General features: G+C 43.8%; 1 protein-coding gene across 1 annotated transcript in view; it reads left to right on the top strand.

Annotated features, from left to right (window-relative positions):
* Positions 1–1,015: 1,015 nt before the first annotated feature.
* Positions 1,016–21,507, top strand: part of KCTD16 (potassium channel tetramerization domain containing 16) — a 175,217-nt gene continuing 154,725 nt past the window's right edge. Inside the window, exon 1 of the mRNA XM_044454434.1 lies at positions 1,016–1,847. Within this exon, the coding sequence (XP_044310369.1) occupies positions 1,016–1,847 (832 nt within the window). The remainder of the gene's footprint in view (positions 1,848–21,507) is intronic.

Below are 21,507 nucleotides of genomic sequence, written 5' to 3'. Positions count from 1 at the left end.
GTGGCTGGGAAACATGGGAAGCTCTCGGTCCTTACAGATGGAGACAGTGCCACGGGGGGGTGCCCCTTAAATGTGCCAGTGCCATCCTCGGAGTCTGAGCCTTCTGCAAGTCATCTAAAGCAAGGTCCTCCTGCTGAAATTCTCTCCTCTCCTGAAGGATCCTGACCTGGGATTTATGCTGGGTTTGCCTTTTCTCTCTCCACTCTTGCTACACAGCTCGGTTCCTCTCCAATGCCCATTCTGCTTAACTTTCCTCTGCGTGGGTTTAACTCAATGTTCTGTCTGGATATTGCCAAATGGACCCAGCTCATCTCGGGTCCTTTCCTGCTTTGGGATTTGCTCCTTCTCTGAGATTCTGTCTGCCTCAGTGCTGATTTGGGGGCTGATCAGAAAATGTTGCTTCTCTTCACAGGAACTGTATATGCATCAGTGTAACCAAGGTAAGCTTTGATGCTTCAATCCCCTCTTTTACATATTCTAAATGAGATGTGTGGTGTCTTATTAACTCCTTTACTGTCAGAAGAGGAAATCTAAACAAAAAATGACATAGCGAGTTAAATATTCCCTTGAATCAGCGCTATGTGGAGCATGCAAACTCCACTGCTTTTTATTGCTTTTAGATCTTTTTTTCCCCATACAGAGGGGGATAATTTTTTTCTTATTTTCCTTTTTATTCAACAGGCATGTGAATAATAAGGAATGTGGTTTTCCCCTGTTGTTTTGGGCTTTGATGGAAGATCTGATCGCTTGATTGCATTTGCTGAAGTAAGCCTCCTTCACCTGCTCCATAAGGTTCAAGCCACTGCCAGTTTTTGTGACCATTTCTGGACCACTGCAAAATTAAATACTGCAACTTCTCTTTCTTTTTCCACCCCCCCCCCCACTCCACAAAACCCAGTCTCCTCAAATGCTAGGAGACTCTTGAGGAGGGGGAAGGAGTACAGGAGCCTTACGGAAATCTTGGATGTGAGTGAGAGTTCTGCCCCAACTTGTGGCTGGTTTGTTCAAAAGTACCATGGCCTTGAGTGGAAACTGCAGGACTTACCTCCCTTCTCGAGAGCAAGCATCTGCTTCGCAGTCCTTCCCGGAGGTGATAGAATTGAATGTGGGTGGCCAGGTTTACTTCACTCGTCACTCGACTTTAACAGGCATTCCCCACTCCCTGCTTTGGAAAATGTTCACTGCAAAGAGAGAGGCAGTCGCTGACCTAGCAAAAGATTCGAAAGGGAGGATTTTCATTGACAGAGACGGCTTTCTGTTCCGCTATATTCTGGACTATCTCAGGGACAAGCAGGTGGTCCTGCCCGACCATTTCCCAGAACGAGGAAGGCTCAAGAGGGAAGCCGAGTACTTTCAGCTGCCGGAGTTGGTCAAACTTTTGACTCCCGATGAGATCAAGCAAAGCCCTGATGACTATTGCCATAGTGATTATGAGGAGGTTTCCCAAAGCAGTGACACCAGAATATGTGCCCCGTCATCGCTGGTGCCCTCGGACCGAAAGTGGGGCTTCATTACCATTGGCTATAGAGGGTCGTGCACCATGGGCAGGGAGACTCAAGCAGATGCTAAATTCAGGAGAGTCCCAAGGATTTTGGTCTGTGGAAGGATTGCTCTAGTCAAGGAAGTTTTTGGAGAAAGTTTGAATGAGAGCAGAGATCCAGACCGGGCTCCTGACAGATACACCTCCAGGTTCTACCTGAAGTTCAGGCACCTGGAGAGGGCTTTTGATATGTTGTCAGAATGTGGATTCCACATGGTCGCCTGTAATTCCTCTGTGACAGCTTCTTTTGTTAATCAATACACCGATGACAAAGTCTGGTCCAGCTACACAGAATACGTCTTTTACCGTAAGTACAAGCAATTTCTGGTGTGGTGAGCCGTGCATTTGCTTGGAGTCTGTTTCTTTGGACAGCTGGGTCGCCTTTCTAGTTTGAACAAGACTCATTGTCTTTGCTGTTCACTGAAGTTTTGTTCTGGCAGAATAGGATGTGCAAGGGGAATATGTTTGGTACCAGTCTTTTGAGCATGCAGGGATGGTGACTTCAGTGGTGTGGTCTTGGCTAGGTGGCAGCACAGACTGCTAGAATTTCCCTCCCTCTCTCCTTGCACTGCATGTGTGCACATTCGCCCACGTATCCAGAGATACTCCTTGTTATCCCACCTTTGTTAATGATCAGTTTGATGATCTTACCTGCCTTTTGAGTACTTGCTCAGGGTCATGCAAGCCCTGAAAAGACACTACTGATTTAATTACAGAAACTCTTCAAATAAGATTCAATTTACAAAGGTAATAGATGTTTGGTAATAACTGTGCAGAGTCAACCAAGCCATCTGTCAACAAAATTGACATGCAGAGAAGGGAAAGCAAAATCTGCTCACTCTGCTTCCTTTCCAACAGAAGTCTTTTCCACCATGAAATGTGGTGGATTTAAATAAGAGGTATTAAAATCAAAAGCAAATGCCTAAAGAATGAAGCTCCTGCATCTTGCTATTGTAACTCTGGTGTAAACGCTCCTCCTTAACTACATAAATTTACTGTGCTGGCTGGAATCTCTACAGGGTTTTGGGATCAGATATGACGTTTTTGCATGTTATGGACAAACAGCTTTCTGGTTGTACCAGGATAGTTCTGATGCCATGCTTTATCAAAGTACTTGATTTTCAATATGTGTGGCTACAGTATTTTATCCTTTCTTTATTTCAAGTGGAGGAAGAATTAGTTTGTCCCCTACCACAAACAGGCTATCATTTGTATATGTGTTTTGTGAACATAAATGTGAAGAAGAGATACCTTGTCCTAGAAACCTGTTTCACTTTGTGTGGTATTTAAATGAAAGGTTTTGAAAAGTAGTGCAGATATTAAGAAATGGTTCTAACTATATTGAGTAGTAAGTACAGATACTGACACTGAATTCACAGGACATCCATTCTACTAAGATTATATAAGAGTCTATATAAACTTCTGGTGAGTTTGATATCAGTGGAATTTTTTAAAAATGCAAAGGTGTTTATTTCAAAAAAGATAATCTCTGCAAGTCTGTCTATTACAAAATATAATGGGAGGAATTAGGAAATGACAGGAAGTTATTGATGACTGGTGATCTCCTTTACTTAGGAAGAACCAAGATCCAAATAGTTGCTGGAGTTTTTAGTTGCTTGTTTGCCCAAAGGTTAGAATTGAAGTCATAGCCTGGTGAGTAAATATCAGGGACTGCTCTTACATTGTAGTTAATCTCATCGGTGCTCAAGCAGTACATTAGCTTGCAGTACTTCATTTGGTCTACCTTTATGGGTTTCTTTTCTTTTGGCAGGGGTGCAGACAAGTAAGTTGACATTCCCACATTATGACAAATAAAACTGCACTCATGATGATACATGGTTCCCCTGATAATCTCTCTCTCCAAATTTTAGACTTGCTTCCCCCTTTCCTGAAATATCTGGATTTTAGAGAAGGCACAGCACCATACCACTTTGGGCATGATTCACCAGTGATCACCGCACTTCAGGCAGGCAGGAAGCCTTGGTGGGGGAGTCTTAGCAAAGAATGATAAAAGGCCTTGGTTGAGCTCTAGACTGGGTGGCACATGGGGAGAAGAGGAATGAAGGCAGCACAGCACAGCCCCGGCCCGGAGAGTGTCTATGTTGGAGCAGCTCTTCCACAAAAAGTTGACTCTGTAGATGTGCTTGTTCAACACCCTTGGCAGGCTTGAGCTGGCCTACCTGCGCATTGTGCAAGGCAGAGTCAGTAGCTCCTCCTGCGCTTGAGTAACACTCATGGTGGAGCAAGCTGCCTGCCTGGAGCTATTCGAGAGTCTGTGTCTGTGTAAGGACGTAAGAGCCCTGCTGGATCAGACCGAAGGTCCATTAGTCCAGCATTCTGGTCACACAGTAGCCAACCAGCTACTCAAGGAAAACTCACAGGCAGGACATGAGTGCAACAGCACTCTCCTACCCATGTTCCCCAGCCACTGATGCACATAGCATTTCATTGATACTGGAGCCATTGGGCCCAGGAGTCCCCCTTTAAAGCCACCCAGGTTGGTGGTCATCACTACATGTTGTGGAAGTGACTTCCAGAGTTTAAATATCTGGTATAAGAAGAATTATTCCCTTACATCTGTCCTGAGTCTCCCACCAAACAGCTTCATGGGATGACCCTGGGTTCTAGTATTATAGAGAGGAAGAATATTTTTCCTTTAATTACTTTGTCAACACCTTGCATAATTTTGTAGAGATCTATCAAGTCTCACCTAATTCACTTTTGTCTAAGCTAAACAATCCCATGCATTGCAAACTTCTCTCACAGGGGAGCTGCGCCAGCCCCTTGATCATTGTAGTTGTCTTTGTCTGCATGTTTTCTAATTCTACAATACGTATTTTTAGATGAGGAGACTGGAACTGTACATAATATTCCAGTATGATTGCACCGGAGATTTGCCTAGCAGGAGTATCATTTGGGGAGTTTTATTTTTGGTTCCTTTCCTAATGATGTTCAACAGGGAATTTGTCTTTTTCTCAGGCACTGTCCACTGGGTTCACCTGTTCACCACAACCCCAATATCTTTTTGTAGCTCACTCACCATTAGCTCAGATCCATCTGCTTATACTGAAGTTGGGATTGTTTGCCCCAACATGCATTATGTTACACTTATTTAAAATGAACTGCGTTTGCCACATTGATACCCATTATTCCAGTTTGCAGATATTCTTTTGGAGGATCTCATAATTTCCTTTTGTTTTAACCACCCTAAATAATTTCATATTGTGCCACCTCATTGTTCACTCCTAATTCCAGGTCATTTATTCCAGGTCAAAGTACTGATCCTCACATAGATCCCTGGGGACCCCACAGATTCCTTCCTTGGGAGAATTAACCACTTATTCCTACTCTTTGCTTTAAGTTCCGTAAATAGTTACAGGTGTACTGGAGGACCTCTCCTCTTAGCCCATGTTTGCTAAGTTTGCTCAGGAATCTTTGGTGAAGGATTTTGTCAAAAGCTTCTTGAACATTCAAGTAAACAACATCAACTGTATCCAGATGTTTACTGATGCTCTAAAAAGGCTCGTGAAGGTTCATAAGACAGAATTTACCTTTGTGGAAACCATGTTGATTGTTTTGCAGCAAGGCTTACCCTTCAATATTCTTACTAATGTTATCTTTAATAAGGCTTTCAATCAATTTACCTGGAGGAGACATTAAGTTAATTGACTTGTAATTTCCCAGATCATCTCTGTACACATATTAAAAAATTGATGCTACAATGGCCATTTTCCAGTCCTCGCACATAGAATTTGAATTTAGGGGCATGTAACACATTCCTGTTAGATCAGGAAATACATTTTTCAGTTCTTTAAGAACTATAGGATGGATACCATCTGGGCCTGGTGATTTATTTATTTCCAGTTTGTCAATAAAGTTAGAAACGTAAATCAGTATTTACTTTAATTCCTCAGATTTTCCTGGAAAAAAATCTGGTTCAGACCCAGGTACCTGTTTTACATGTTCTATAGTGAAGACCAATGAGAAAAGTATCATTCAGCTTTTCTGCATCTCCTCATCTTCCTTTAGTGGTCCTTTACGTCCGTTATCATTATCATTCAGTGTCTAACTGCCTCTGTAGTTGGTGTTAAACATTCTGCTATATTTAAATAATTGTTGGCCTTGATGCTGTTAGCAATATGCTCCACAAAATGGTGGTTTTTTGCAACTTTTTTTGCATATGTACCCCCTTTGGTTTTCCTTATATGTGCAAGACTTCTGTTTTCTGAAAGAAGGCTCCTATTCTCTAAGTGCTTTCTTGATCTTGCTTGTTAATTATGCTGGTGGCAAACTGAATTTGGTACTACCTTTCCTAACCAGAGTTATATATTCTACCTGTGCTGCTCTTAGAGCACTTTGGAGTAAATGCCAAATATTTTGAAGGGATTAGCCCTCTCAGTTCCCCCTTTCAGCCTCCTTTTACCAGATCTCACATTTTAGGGAAATTCGCTCTGTCATAACTGTGTTGGACTTGAAAAGTTTCCAGGTTAATATTTGTTAAATCTGATAGCACTGTGGTCACCATTTCTAATTCCAACAACATTACTCCTTGTACTAGATCCTGAGCTAAACTACATAGGTTTAAATCCAGAGTCACCTTTCCTCTGGTCAGTCCTAGGATGAACTCTGCCAGGGCATTGAGAAATTTAACCTTTTTGTTTTGACAAGGACATGCATTTTCCCAGTCAATGGGGTGGGTAATTGAAGCCCCTCATTACAGCACTTTCTCGTTTGGAGGCCTCCCTGCTTTTGTTTTCCATCCCAAAATCACCTAGAATGTTCTGGTCTGGGGGTACCACGGCAATTGCCTACAACAAAATTAGCTTTGGAGCCCAGTATTGTCACCCAAAGTTCTGTGGATCACTCTGCACCTCTTCAATTCCAGATTAGCTGTCTCTGCCTGTCTAAGCCAGTTGCATATGTCTGTTCAATCCCTCAGTTGGGAAAAGACAGTGTGTGGAGTCCAGAGAGGCAGCCTAGATATGGCTGATCATGGACATGCACAATAGAGGCAAACTAAGTGAGCGAAGTGAGCAAATTTTACTCCATACCAGAGAGTATGGATTGGGAACTTTCATAAAGGTCAGGATATGATCTCATGGCCTGCCATGACCTCTCAGTGTCCAGAGCCTTCTTGAAGGTTTGGGATGAGGCTGATGATCCTATCACTCCTTTTGACTGGGGCTCAGCAGTGACCCCCCCCCCCCACACACACACAGGATGAAATCCATACCTGCTCTCCAGAATCAGGCAGGGTCAGCTATGGATTCAAAAGTTGGCATTCGCTTGGATCAATTCTGTGGCAGGGAAAAGTTGGTGAAAATGCTCAGAGAAGCCAGTGTAAGACTGCTGTGGAACTGACTCCCTCATTTGACCAGGAGAACCCCTTCTCTTACGAATGTTGATCATGGCATTCTCCCCAGCCCTTCATGGCATTCATCAGATTGAACTGCTTCACCAAAAGCCAGAATTTACCATATGCAACAGCAGGTGACTTGAGCATTATTCTAATAATGACAATCATTCATTTCATATGTGCAACGAAACAATGTATGACTTTGCTGGGGCAGAGCAAGGATCCAGATAGATACTCTTGGATCGTCAAATGTATGGATTCTAGTAATCTGTTCTGAGAGTGTCTGGAGTGGTCAGATCCCCTTCACATCACATTTCCAAAATTTCCCTTTCAAAAACCCTGAGGACCAATAAAACTGACAGCTGGTTTTCCGACGGGACATTCCAGCTTCTTTGCAGCTGCATAGCCATAATTATTTAATTAGAGCTGCCAACTGTGCCTATATAAGCATTAATTCATCAAGCTGTTGTGCTTGGGTTAATGGGCCGAAACAGCGGGAGGTATTCTAAAGCAACTAGTTAGCAACATGCAAAGATGTTCTCTGCTGATCAGCTCAAGCACCTCCTGTGCAGATGCACAGGGAGGGTGGAAAACTGATTGAAAGATTTTGTATTTTTAAAAGGTGGTGGCATGACAAGCTGCTGTAATTAGCATGTTGAGTCCTCGCTTTATTAAGCCATTGACAGTATTATTATTGCTGTTATTAGATGAGACTCTTAATTTTTTGCTGTCCTCCTCCTATTTCAAAGAGTCTAGATGGATTAAGGAAAAATATCAGGGTGGAGTTGGGGAAGGTGACTGTTCCCTAGATTAGCTGTATGTGAGGCTTCAACCACATCTTGGACTGGCAGCCCAGTTCGATGGATTGCTGTTCTTTATGGATGATCTACGCAGGCAAACAAAACTCTACGGGGAGATCTGTCTTCACTTGCACTTGCTGAAGCCACTAAAGGCAGCCAACACAGCAAAATTGTTTCTGCTTTGTTGGGTGAGCGGGAATAGGCACTGCAGAGCAGAAGCGCAAGATGACAATGCGCCGCATGTGTTCGGTGCAGCTGGGCTGTGCTCCAGCTTTAAAGTAGGCCAGCACAAGAGGGAATTTGGAGGCAGTGGGCTGCGCGCGCATGTTGGGGGCCTTAGTGAACAGATCCAGGGATGCTGGGCCTTTGTGTGGTGTCTGACAGAATCAGTGGCTGCACAGGGAATGCCTTGCTGCTCCTCCTGGCTGTGGGCCCCTGCTTTCTTTTGCTCAGCTGGGTTTCACTGGCCTCTTCCCTGTCACCCAGGAGGCATCTGGATGAGGGGATGGGAAGGGCCATACCTCCCTCTAGCCCTTCTCTTCACTCTCTGGCTGGTTCCTGACCCACTTTTCTGCTCCCCTCTTCCCTGGACGATGGGCAGTGGTGCAGCTGGGTGAGTTTAGACCCAAACCTGTCCCTTTAGCAAGTCAGCTGCAAAACGTACAACTTACATTTCTCTCTTCCCCTGCCCTCACATTTCATGCTTTACCACTGAAATGTTAAAATAATAGCAACAAAACTGATTGCTCACTCCAAACTTTTTATGGAACAACAAACAAACAAACTTCCAACAGCAACCACAACAAATGTCCCTAACCTATAAGCACGCGCTGTCCTGCATTTTGAACTCAAATCATGGCACCATCAGGACTAAAACATAGTTTGCTTCTGCTGTCCTTCTGTCCGGATCACCTGCCACTCTCTGCATGGTTATTCGGGGTGAGGGTTATTTGGGGGCCCTTTGCTGTAGGGCCTGGAAAGTTCAGCCTTACTTGCACCATTGACTGGCTGTTATATGGCCCTGTGTTCAGTCCTTAGCCCAGCAGTTTCAGTTCTCTGTGCAGGAAGGATTCACTAGACTTTTTTTAGGTGCTGGACAGCTCCCAACAGTTTCTCTAAATGGGCAGCTCTTGCTATACTCTCTGGTTGGGTTCACACAGCATGACAAGCAACCCTGTGTGGTGTCCATAGTACATGCTATTTTGCCTGGAGGTGTCTGACCGATGATCAAATGGTTTCAATGCTAGCATGGTTTCTGTCCTCCTTGCTGAGTCCTCCCATGTTGGCACATGTCCAATCAGTCACCACAGCTGAGATTCAATCCCACACTGGATCGCTGGAGCAGCTCCTATAGCAGTTGCCACGCTTTCCAGGGGACTCTGTGGTAGCTCATACCAGCACTGTGGAAACCACAATCCTGGGTTTAGATGAAAGAGAAACCATGGTGAAGAATGGATATCATAGAACAGACTGTTGTTTCTTATTGTGATTTCTAAGAATCAAATGTACCATGCGGAAATACCATGACAGGGTTTGAATGCCACAACAGACACATCCTGCACAAGAAACCGTTGTGTCTTGTCATGTCGCTCTAATCTGCCCTCTCTGTACAAAAGTGGGTCGTGGTGATGATGCAGAAAGGGAAGGGCCAGCTCCACATCTGAGGAGACCCTTGCCAAATGCTCTCTATTAGGGGCCCTTTCCTCTGTTGGGGGCCCTGGTGAATTCAAATAGTTGCAACATCCATGCCAGTTGTTACTTTAATTTCCCACAATGCCCTGAATTGATGTTATGCCAGGAACACTGCGGGAGAATGTCATGGCCACTAGACACAACCACCTAGCCCTTTTCAAACATTGGGCTGGAGAAAACTGAAGAGGGCTTGGGGGTGGGAAGAGCAGTTATCAGTAGTAAACTCGGCAGGGACCCTGGAAGTTGCTGAAGGATTAAAACTAATATGGATGACTATGGCGACAGGATGGGACAATTACTCAGCAAACACATGTGAAGGTGTCACAGGCTGGAAGTACTATCATCACTTCTTTAGGCTACTTTGCATTTTCCAGCATCCAGGTAAGAAGAAGGGCATTGATGCAAACAGGTGCAAGTGAAAAATGCTGGAAACATGACTATAATGCAAGGGGCCTTGGTAAGGCAGCTTGCCAGCTCTTTGGGCTAAGCAAATGGCTGCTGGGGGAGCTTGAACTGTGGCTTTCGTTTCCCCAAGATGTGATGAGGACCACAAACCTAGATAGTTTTGAAAGATGATGAGAAATATTCTTGGAAGAGAAGGAGGCTGCCCATGGGGGCAATAGGTCTCCTCCAGGATCAGAGGCTGCACACTTCTGTATAACAGTTTCTGGGGAACAACAGTGGAAAATGCCTAGTGCCCATTTTTCTGGCTTGTGGGTTTTCTTGAGCATCTGGCTGGCCACAGTGAGAAATGTGATGCAGAACCAAAGGGGCCTTTGCTCTGGTCTAGCAGGCTTCTTCTATCCGTATGTAGATCCAAGAAGAATTCCCACATGGAGTTCAGCTATACCTGCAAATAAATGTATTCCTTATTCTTTGAGACATTTCTGCAAAGTCTGAGCAACTATGAACATCTCTTTATTTTTAATTTGAGAGTATTATGCACATTTTCTCAAGGTTTGTGTTGCACGCAGAGCATCTTGGGTAACCGTAACGTTCAAAGGAAACTGAGCCGTTTAAGGCAAAGTGACTGTAGGCTGAAAATTAATTGACAGGCTTTGTGAGCCTTCAAGTCATTGGTTGCTTTCACTCATTATATTAGCCCTGTAGGTTGTGGCCCCCTTTTTCACCCTACCCTTTCCACAAAGCTCTGTTTGCTTTATTCATTCTGCTGTTAAAGTTGGCTAGGAATATTAAGAGATAGTTACGGAGTATTTGCCAAATTATATGTGGTTAAATGAATGCATGCTATTGGGTAAGCGCTGGTATTTGAGGAACTGTGTGTAATAATTGGTATCTACTTAGAATTCAGATTTATGACCTTTAGCAACAAATGTAAGAGAAATCCCCAGGGTGTTCAGATGGCATACTTTACCTAAGATTAATTTAACCAACCACAACATGTCACCATTTCTATTTGAACAAAGCTCGAGACAGCATTTAATTAGGATATGTATTTATATTCACATTCAAGCACTGTAACTGGGATCGTAAGGCGGAAAACACTTGAACTGCCAGCACAAAAAGCTTGCTGAAGTGGATCTGCTTGTTCTAACACTATCACTGCAGCCTCAGCAGAATGCCTTGATCTCGGCGAGGAACGACAGAGTCCGGCAGCTCCTTCGATTTATTGTGGCACTTGCTTCAGGAGGATCAAGCCTCCTGCATCAGGCACATAAAAAGTGGCCTGGAAAGTAGGCTCGATTGCTCGCGCGCGCGCACACACACACACACACGCGCGCGCGCGCGCTCGCGGACTGCAGTGGGATACTAACAAAGGTCCTTACAGATTAAGACTCAAGAACAAAGGAAATGCAAATATATTTGTAGAAAAAGAATATACAAAGATATACAGGATAAGTTCCAGTCTGTTAGGGGTAGCCCTCTCCATCTGACATGTTACAGTAAAATTGCACAATTCAAAGAGCTCTGAAGGCAACTTTTACCATTTTCACTAACTCAAGAAGGGCACACTTGTGAGAGCAGGAAAGCATTTCCTCCCCTATTTCTCCCCAGTATGTATCTATCTAGTCCAGTTACACCTGGAAAGAAGTACTGCTAACACAAACACTCGCTGTGAGATTGGACCATCTCCCTCCCCCCACCCACTCCAGTTTGCCATGGGATCCTTTTAGCATTTGCTTCTATGACTTTTCACACCCACACTAATGTATTGGTATGCAGCAGGGGGTTGCTTCCTTCACATCCAGGGCTGTGATGCAAAAGTGCAATGCAGAAAAGAAAAGCTGGTGGTCTGTTTGCCCCTAGAGAGAGCAATAGATAAGTAAAATTGCCCTCATGCCATACCCAGGGAGAAGTTGCCATAGGCCTCGAGACCACGGGGCATGCAGGCCTGTGTTAGGACTACATCATTTGTTCCAAATGGGGTGTGATTGGCCCCTGTCGACATCAGCGGGCACTCAGCGTTCTTGGTGATCTCTTTTGGGCATGAATTACTATTGCCTGAGTGAGGTCACACTGGCGTCTCTGAGATGCAAAGTTAAGCCTCACATTTAGCTTCAAAGCTCTAAAGGAAGGCTTCTGCTGAGGCCTCTTGTTGGTGAAATCATGGCGCAGGAAGTTTAGTTCTCCCTTCACTCTTTTAATACATAATAATTCAGAATCTGCTCCAGTTCTGTGTTGATCATGTGCATTCGGTAGCCATTAGGTGTTACTTTCTGAAGCACTTGGATGGGAAAAAAAGTTCCAATTGTCTTGCTTTAAGCCCATCTCAACTTTTGTTTTCATCTAAATTAAAATGCAAGTCTTAGTCCATCTAAAACATGCATCAGATCCAGGTTCTAGTCTGCACTTATCTAGGAATCTCCCTGGTGATTTTGAGTCAGTCACAGACTCTCAGCCTTATCTGCCTCACAGGGTTGTTGTTGTGTGACTAAAATGGAATGGAGAAGGACTATGGAACCTGCTTCGGGTTCCTCACAAGAGGACAAAAAGGTAGAATATTAATAATAGGAATAACAGTAGACACAGTGACTGCAGAACAACCTTCAGATTCTTATGTGAAAGTCTCAGGTGGAGGCTTCCATCGCATCAGTAGAAGCCTGACAGAAGCATCTTAAGATCTGCCGTTGCCTGTTCTTTAATAGGTCACAGTATTATTTAATGGCAAAGCACATTCCAAAAGTTACAGCCCTGCATGATGGAATATATGAAAGGAATTGCTGATTGTTCTGAAAGTTAATGATCTCTCATGAGAGCCTGAGTTCCAAAGCACACGGAGTGGGCGAGAGGGAGAGTGGGAGGAAGCCGCGTGCGTTGGACTCGTGCAGCGGCAAAGTGCGAGGCAGACTGCACAGGATGGAGTGGATGGAGCCAGAACGCTCTCCTCTGGCAGAGGGCAGCTCCTCTCTTCCACCGAGATGAAACCAGGATTGCTTCTGTTTTAACGGATGGCTGCAGTTAATGACAGGGAGGAAGGGCTCCTGCATTCAGACTTAGGTTTGTGCCTTCTCAGAGCTTTCTCACTTGGGTTGCTCCGGGCACCTGAAGCTCTTTCTACCACTACACAGAGGGAGGCAATCGCCTCAAGCAGGGGCAGCCTTCCCAGGAATTCTCCATCTTTGTCTGTTTTTTTATTTCCCAGATTTATATCCCGCCCCTTTAGCCAAAATGGCTCTCTCTGCTGGAAAGCAAAGCAGTGGATGCCCCACAACCTGGCCTGGGCCTCCACTGTGGTAAAGGATCGATCGACAGGGCTGAACTAAGAGTCAAGTGCCGGGAGCCAGCTTCTGTCCCTGCACTAGGGAGGGTGTATCCTCTTTTCCTTTGTGTCAGGCAGCAAAATGACTGGGGCTGGCTCTGTTGTGTACTGGCCCCCTTCTTCTGAGAAGTTGTTTTCTACCTGTGGAGCAGTGGCTCTGTTCACAGCCCTCCTGGGATGTGCCTTTCATATGTATATGCCTGGGCAGGAACAGGCCTGCTGATGTGCCATCACCATATGTACATTAAAACACAGGCCTTGGGTTGCCAAGAAGGGGGATGAATCTGCATACACACCCAGTCACTATGTATGCATATTGTGTAGCTCAGTTAAGAGGGTGTCCATGCATTGCCATATGTGTAAGAAGAGCCTGTTTTGGTAAGTGTGTGCACTGTTAAAGAATTACACAACTCCTGTGCTTGCAGCCTGCCTTGCATGTTGGCTGGTAGGCCATAGAGGGGTTGGGTATAGTGTGAACAGTTCTGCACCTCTTCCTTGCCATATGCATGAGTTTCTCTTCCAGGAAGTGTATGAATCCATTCACCGTAATTTGGATTCTGTGAGTTGATCTGTAAGAAGCTGAAGGGGATGTCTGTCTAAGCAGGAAGTAACTGTTGTGCAGCACTGAACAGAAAGTTGGATTTGACCATGGAGATGTGCCCTTAAATCCTTCCTCCACCCTAAAGCTGAGTGAGTAGTCTTGGAGATGTCTCTTCAGCCTAACCTCTGTGGTGAGGTTAAAACAGGATGTGCAGTGTTTGACTTGATTGGAGGAAGAATAAAACTTTAAAAATGCAAATTCTCTTTCACTGCAAGTTCCTTCAAATGTTGTTTTATCCCATAATGACTGACTCATTTGTCACATCTGGAGGGGAATGACTTCAAATAGGGTTCCTTGGCATGGCTAACATTGGTGTGCCTATATTACTGAACTGTGTCACACTAGGACATATATTGGTTTATTACATCATACAGAGCACCCTCCCTTTCTAGATATGGACTCTGGAAAAGAGCATCTAGTAAGGCAGGAGGATGTCTAGGAGCCAAACAAACAATTGTTCTGGAAATTGCGCAAGTATTAATCAGGTGTGTCTGCCATTTTTGCCTGGTGAAATTTTGCCTGGCACCAACAGGGTTACCTTTGTAGTGCCAGGTTAAGACCCTCTTGTTCTTTCAGGCATTTGGCATCCTACAATGGACTTTTAATCTGTCTTGGATTCCTCCTGTTGGTTGATTGCTCAATACTGTTTTTAGGTATATGAGTGTCTCTCAGTTTGTTTTATGTTTATATGTCTCTTTCTATGGAGGTTTATAATGAAATTTGTTAATTTTTAACCTTTGTAAACCTCCCAGAGAGCTTTGGCGATTGGGTGGTATAGAAAAGTAATAAAGGAATACCATGAAATGAAATCTTCCTCGTGTTTTCCACTTGAAAGCAAAGTGATTTCATGCAGGGTTAGCAGCATATGTTATGCTATGTATTACCATAGTTTTGCACTGTTTTGAAGCCTGGACATTTTTGAGGGAAATGTAAACCTTTGTTCTGCCCCATTTCCATGTTAATTTGTGAATTTTAATGATTAATATTCAGTTCTGTGTGCTTTTTTCCTAATAACACACATTTTTATTTGCAGGTTTGTCTAATATACAAATTTTTGCAAGCAACTTTCCATAATATATGTTCTCACTAAAACACTCACTTTATGTCCCTTTCCCCCTAATATATGCATAGTTGTGTACAATTAAGATGACTATTATTGGTTTGGAGAAATGCATCAGTATATCAGTAAACTGCGAATGCTGAAGAACTGCACTGTAGTTTCCATACTGTTTCAGGAAGCATGAGATTGGCAAGTTTTTACTGAAATGTGAGCTGCAATTCCCCCCTTCTCTATGCTTTTATAAGATAGTACCCTTAATAACATGTATTAACCTTTTTTAACTGTTAAACACTCCACAAAATATTGTTGTGATATACATGAAATACACTCAAGATGAATTTCCAGGAAGGAGATTGCTTGATTGGCATCCACAAAGAAAAATTCTGAACTTCTGTTAATGTCTGAAACTTACCAGGGGAGAGTCTTTGGACTAGTATAAGGGAATAGAAGTTGAATGAATAAATGAATGAATATTGAATTCTTTTGTGCAATATTCAGTGGGTCATTTTTCAAATTTAAAGAGTCATGCAAATTGCGTATAAATAACCATAGAGATCCTTCCTAGCAACCTGTGAGGACTGGGACTTAATACTGAGCATTCTGTGTGGTTCTTATTGTCAGAGAAAATGAGAGAAATTAGAGATGGAGATGACAGAATGACTTGTCATTTTGCATGTTCCCCTCAGGATGAACAACTGTTTCACAACCATCTGTCCTTTGGTACTTCTTTTAGTCTAATAAGTGGACGGTTTTTAATAGGTTCGTTTGGTATAGCCCTGCTTAAGGGTTCAGTCTTACATCCATCCAACAGCTGGGGGGGGGCTAAGATTATTTGCCCTCCCCCTTAGAACAGGGACCCAGAGAGCTAAGCCCCCAAGCCTCCTCACATCTGGTTTAGACGAGCCATTCCAGCTCCGGCTCCAAGGATGCAACTAGGACTTGGAGAAGTGAAAAAGGAGTGTGCTGGGCTGATTATTTACATCACTTTCTGTTGGTGCCCCAGCCTCTTTCTCTTCACCTCCTTAGTGCGTCATTCTAGATGAAATGCATGTTACAGGGCACTGTGGCTCAAAGATTTCTGATGCTACACCTCATGTTGCACATCAGATGCAAGCAAGCCTCCAGTTTTGAAGTCTTACAGGCATATGCAGCAGAAAGCATTAAACTGCACCCAAAGAGAATTAATATCAGGAACAAGAACACAGAAAGAGGGCGTGAGCAGTCTTATTCTGAAATTGCAACACTTTCACGTGCATGTTCTAATTTCTGGAGAGGGGTTTGTTTTGTTTTTATCATAAGGACTAGAAAAGTCTGATGGAAATGTGCTAATATATTTTTTTCTTAAAAGGGCAGAACAGACCACTTATGGGCTTTGCTCTTCAGTTCCTCTTAAAACTACCAAGTCTCAACGAAGTGTTGTGCGTGCTTACTTTGGTCGAAAGTCATGCGCTGAGTGGGTTGCTAAGGACAAGCCTTGATGCACGTAAGACTTCAAGACCAGCTATGCTGGCTTGGGCATATTGGGAGCTGCAGGGCGATTTTCCTGTCAAAACCTGCCTAAGAGTGCCTTAGCCAGGGCCTGTTGTAGGAGGTTACAAGGAGTGGTGAGCTGAAGTTATTTACTTATTTATTTAAAACATATGTATGCTGCCCAGTTGTGCCTTAGCACCTCTGGACGTCTCACAACCACAAGATAAAAACACAATAAAACCCAATAACACATTAAAAACAGCAATAAAATACAAGCAAAAAATACAAAACAAAGGTCTTATGGCATTAGTTATTTATATATATATATGTTTAAAAGGAAGGTCTTTGCCTTGCACCGAAAAGGAAATAAGGAAATCGCCAGGCAAATCTCCTTGGGGAGAGCATTCCAAATATGGGGAGCAGCTGCAGAAAAGGCCCTCCTCCAAGCAGCCATCCCTCTCGCCTCCCTAAGGGGTGGCTCACACAGGTCTCAACGATCTCTGTGTAGATCTCAAAGGCTGGATAAGGCACATATGGGTGCAGGCGCTCTCTAAGATAGGGAGCCAACAGGACTCTTTATCTCCAAACATGACTTCCGTAACTATGCTTCTGTTCATTCCCTGCCTGTCCTGCTACTGCCCCCGCCCAAAAAAGTGAAGGTAACGTCTTCAGGGATGATGTTCCTACTCACGAGCGCCCTGATTTTTCAGAAGTAGGTTGAAGAGATTGTCCATTATTAGTGACTGGTTCGGGATCTCTACAGTAGCTCTGCTTCTCCCAGTTCCTGTAAGTAGCCCCTGGGCATAGGAGGTAGTAAGGGAAGGGAGTCAGATGTGGAGAGAACTTTGCAGTTGAACATAATCGAGCAGGCAGAATCCCTGTGCAGGAAGTGTCTGCCAAAGGGCTGATGTTCCCAGATTAATCCTTTAGCAACACGCATCATGAATGTATTCAACATTCATGCTTTGAGATGTGCATCCCTGTGAGCTCAACTCCAAATGTAGGTGCATAACTTTGTGACTCTGAATGCCAGATGCTTAGATGGTGACAGGTCTGGCATTAGCTTGGGTATAGCTAGGCAGCTGCCAGGGTTCCCTGATGCTGATGGCCCCCTTCCCTGGTAAACCATGAAAATGCCCTTGGTGCTATTGATCAGTGCCATAAGCATGCCCTGGTACTGTTGATCAGCAACAGTGGTGTCCTTGGGGAGGTGTGGGGCACAGCAGCAAAATGCCAAGGGCTCACTCAGATTGGAGCCCATCCCTGGATAAGGAGAGCAATAGAAGACAGGAACCCAAGCTACGTAACATCTGGGCACCTGAACAGGGTGGCAAAGCAGTCCTATTAGCATTCCAGTAATGTTTTAAAAGGTAAACTAATCTAATAAGTTGATAAAATGTTTATATTTTCATTCGCTGGTTGTTGTTCACAGTTGAGATACCCATGAATATAAATCATTTTTAAGAGGGCCTTATCCACTCCACTTGTAATTTCCATCATACTTGTGAATGTGTGTTCGTCACATAAAGCATCTCTTCATGTGTAAACTTTAAACCTGATGTTGATGTGAAAACTGCACCGTTGTAGCAGGCAATCAGTCTGAGGAGGCAGGTTCATAAACTAATAACACCTTTCTTCCCTCCCAGGTGGGACTGCTGCTGAATCGGCCGTCATGCAAAACGGTCGGCATGTAGTACACATTCACTGATTAGCTGCAGCTGCCTGGTTTTGCTTTGTTTTTGTTTTAATCTTATAAAAATGTAAGTTAGAAATGCATTATGGGTATTTTAGTGACCTGTTCCACACACACTGATATCCCCTGAGCATTGTGGGTAGGTAGCACCAGTTTGTTGCCTGACGATCTGGACCACGTCACCTCTGCCAGTCTGGAATGTACTGTTCGGCTCCCTGTAGGCCCTTGGAGTGCTTCTGTAACAGAAGGAAGCTGTGAGCTCACTCACTCAGCACTTTGTCCGAGGTGGGGAGTGCACGGATGGCTTTGCAGCACTTCTGAGTGGTTCCTGAGGAGAGAGCACTTAACACTGCAAGCTGCATCTTGGCTTTAAAAGCGGGAGTGCACTGAATTCATAACAAATGGTACCTTGATGGGATCTAGCAGGCTGAACTGGTGTACACTCACTTCTCAGGCACCATTTCAGTTTTCCTTTAACAGGGACTTCATTTTAAAACTACCCATGTCTACCACTAAGTCACTGTGAGATATGTGTAAAATATCACTGATTTACTGTGAAATGTATCAAATCAGTTGAGAGTTTCTCTTTGCTACTCCCATGATCCCCATACCAGCCACCCAAACAAAAACTGAACCAAGCCAAATGGCAATTTCTTCTCAGTTTGGAAAGAGTTGCAAGCTGGCAGCAAAATTGGAATTATTGGTCCTTCTGTGTATAAATGTAAAAGATTAAAGAATCATCACAAGGTATTTTAATTCATATAGTTTGAGCAGTGTGACTCATCATTAAGTGCATTAAAACCAGCTTACGTCAACCTGCTGCCCGTCTGTAGTGCCCATCATTGTCGGCTAGCATGGCCATATTAGCTGGGAGGTGGTAGGAGGGATAGGAGTATAGCCCATCTGGAGTGCACCTGGTTACAGGCCACTCATTTGAATTGCCTTCTCAACCCTGGGATATTCTTGTGCCTTGCTACCTAGCTACAGGGAACTTTTCAATTTGGAATTGGCATGCTTGAAAATTGCATTCTTGAATTGGTTAGGGTTTTCCAAAGCCCTCTGCTAGATCTTCCTTTTAATTACCACTTCCTTTTATTTAAGTTTTTCTGAAGAATTTTTATGCTGCCTTTCCAAGGTACCACCAAATGGTCTAAAAAAACAGGTTGAAAAGGAAAGGCCTTAATTGGTCTTTGGAAAAATAGCAGAGAGTGAGAGTAACAAAAGCCTCCGACAGGAGGACTGCATAGGCTCTTGGGGAGGCAAGTGGCCTTAAAGAGAGAGATGGGTCCTCTTTATAGGCTGTTAAGAAGAAGGGCTAAGTAGGGCAAACATGGCCTGCCATTTTAATGTGAGTCAAGAGAGTGAACTCTTTTATGAGCAAGTGTCCGTTTATCAGAAGATCACATGGTGGACCTTCTTCACTGAAACCATCTAAGGAATTGAATTCCACTACTGGGGTTTGCTTGTCCACAGCTGGTTTTGGTACTATAGCTTGGAAAGGCTATCACCAAGATCGGTTCGGTTTATTCAGGCTTAACACTTGAATAAGGCTGGCACTTGACCTTGGAATATTTGATAAACCACTTAGCTGGAAGGGGCAGCTGGGCACAGGCCAGCTGTGTACCCACAGTTCTGTATCACCATATTTTCCCTTTAACTCTGTGCTGTACAAGAGTCTCGGATGATTTTCATGAGCAGAACTTTCAGGGGTTCAGCTAAGTTCCAAAAAGAACATTTTGCAGTGAGTCCAGGCTGTAGGGCATAGAAGCTGATGGGGAGAACTATAGCATTTTAGTGTGACCAATTGTGTTTGTTCACACTGGAACTCCATGGCACACTGGGAGGTACATAAGAACATTGATGGACAATGCATCAAGTCAGCATCCCCGACACCACAGCAAAGAGGATGGATAGATTTTCCTCACAGCCCTGAAGAAGACTGCTTGGGCCATGGATTTGAAAGGCCAGGATAAGATCAAACCAAACATTTGAAACCATAGGTGGCTTTTTGAGATTGCCCACATTGTTACAATCCTTTCAAAAGCTTTTCATGATAATCAACATGGTCTTTGGGAGAAACTGTTCACATCTGGAATACATGCAGACACGGTTCCTTATCAAAACTGGGCAGTTTTTAGTCTTGCTGTGTGAACTTCTCAGGAACAGCTTTAAAAAGGATGCTTGCTCTGGCAGAAGAAAACGGGGTTTTCTGACATTTTCAATTGATGAAGAAGAAATTGCTTTTGTTCCAAAACAGGCAGAGCTTTGCACAAAACGATAACTTATGTCAACTGGGATGGCTTTACCTGCCTTGAACCCGTAGAGACGTAGGTGGTACACGACACCATGCTCATAGTGGTAGACATGAAGCATAACAAATTTGCACTCCCCATCTCTCAGAGCATAAATGCAGCAAGAACTTGGCTCCGGCCATGGATTTCTAACAAGTGTACGCAATATAAAACAGATGTGTAAAGTATTCATGTGCTCAGGTATACATATAATTATGCATTAGAAATTATGCTGTATAACACATCACAGCATTGATTGCTTTCGTGTTCATTTGCTTATCACATTTGCAAGTGACTGTTGATTCACTGAAGGGCTGATTTAATAGTGTTTACTAAAACATATTTGTTTCTTTATGAAAGTGCATAACCCCATGATTGCTGTAGTAAAGCCAAAGGGGATGTTATTGGCCACCGCCCCACATGTAATGGGCTGCTACCCCCTATGTAGACCATTCTTTCACCCGCCTCCTTTTGCAATTTGCAGTAGAGTCAAGAAGTTCTGGAGCCAATGCATATACATGAAAAGTCCATTATATGCATTCAGTGAGATGTGCTGTTATGTAACTCTTGGAACACATTAGTGTTTTGTGTGACTGCTCTTAACTTCTGTCTGTTTGTAAAAAGAATTCACTACATTTAAATCAGTGGATTGCTCTGTAGCTATAGTTTTGAGGGGGATGGATCCAGATTTCACCTGGATCATCCACACTGGCTGAAGTGGACTTCTCTGTCCTCTGCTTCCTAGGCAAAACTTCCAGCCTCCAGACTGGATTCCAACAGCAGGGTAATCTGAAATGTGGGTTCTTGCTGTAGTCCAGGTTAGGTTGACTGAACACAACCATGATAACAAACTATGGTGAGCCACCCAGCATTCATAGCCTGAAAATTCTTTTCATGGATTGTAGTTGATTATAACAATAATCCATGTTTCGACAGCAACCCACACTGAATTCATGCAGTCCCTGAGTGTGAGCTATCATGTTTCCTTGAACCTGGCCAGAGAGTCAGGAGATCTGCTGAATGGGGGGAGCTGTGATATGAGTTGGGGAAGGAGAACCCCCCTAAAAAAATCCAGAAGGTAGGACCCTTCATGAGTGGGATCTTCTGGAGGAAGGCAGATCCTGGGTCCATTGTACTGTCTTCAAGTGATACATTCCCATTTGACTTGCTGAGCGTTTGGCATCGGAAGGCTGCAATCCCAGCCACACTTACTTGGGAGAGCCCCACTGAATATAGTGGGGCTTGCTTCTGAATAACTGCATTGAACTGAGCTGGCATTCCAT

The sequence above is a fragment of the Varanus komodoensis genome, unplaced genomic scaffold (assembly GCF_004798865.1).
Source record: "Varanus komodoensis strain SLA01 unplaced genomic scaffold, ASM479886v1 scaffold7_3, whole genome shotgun sequence".
Taxonomy (NCBI): domain Eukaryota; kingdom Metazoa; phylum Chordata; class Lepidosauria; order Squamata; family Varanidae; genus Varanus; species Varanus komodoensis.
This window is presented reverse-complemented; position numbering and strand designations above follow the sequence as displayed.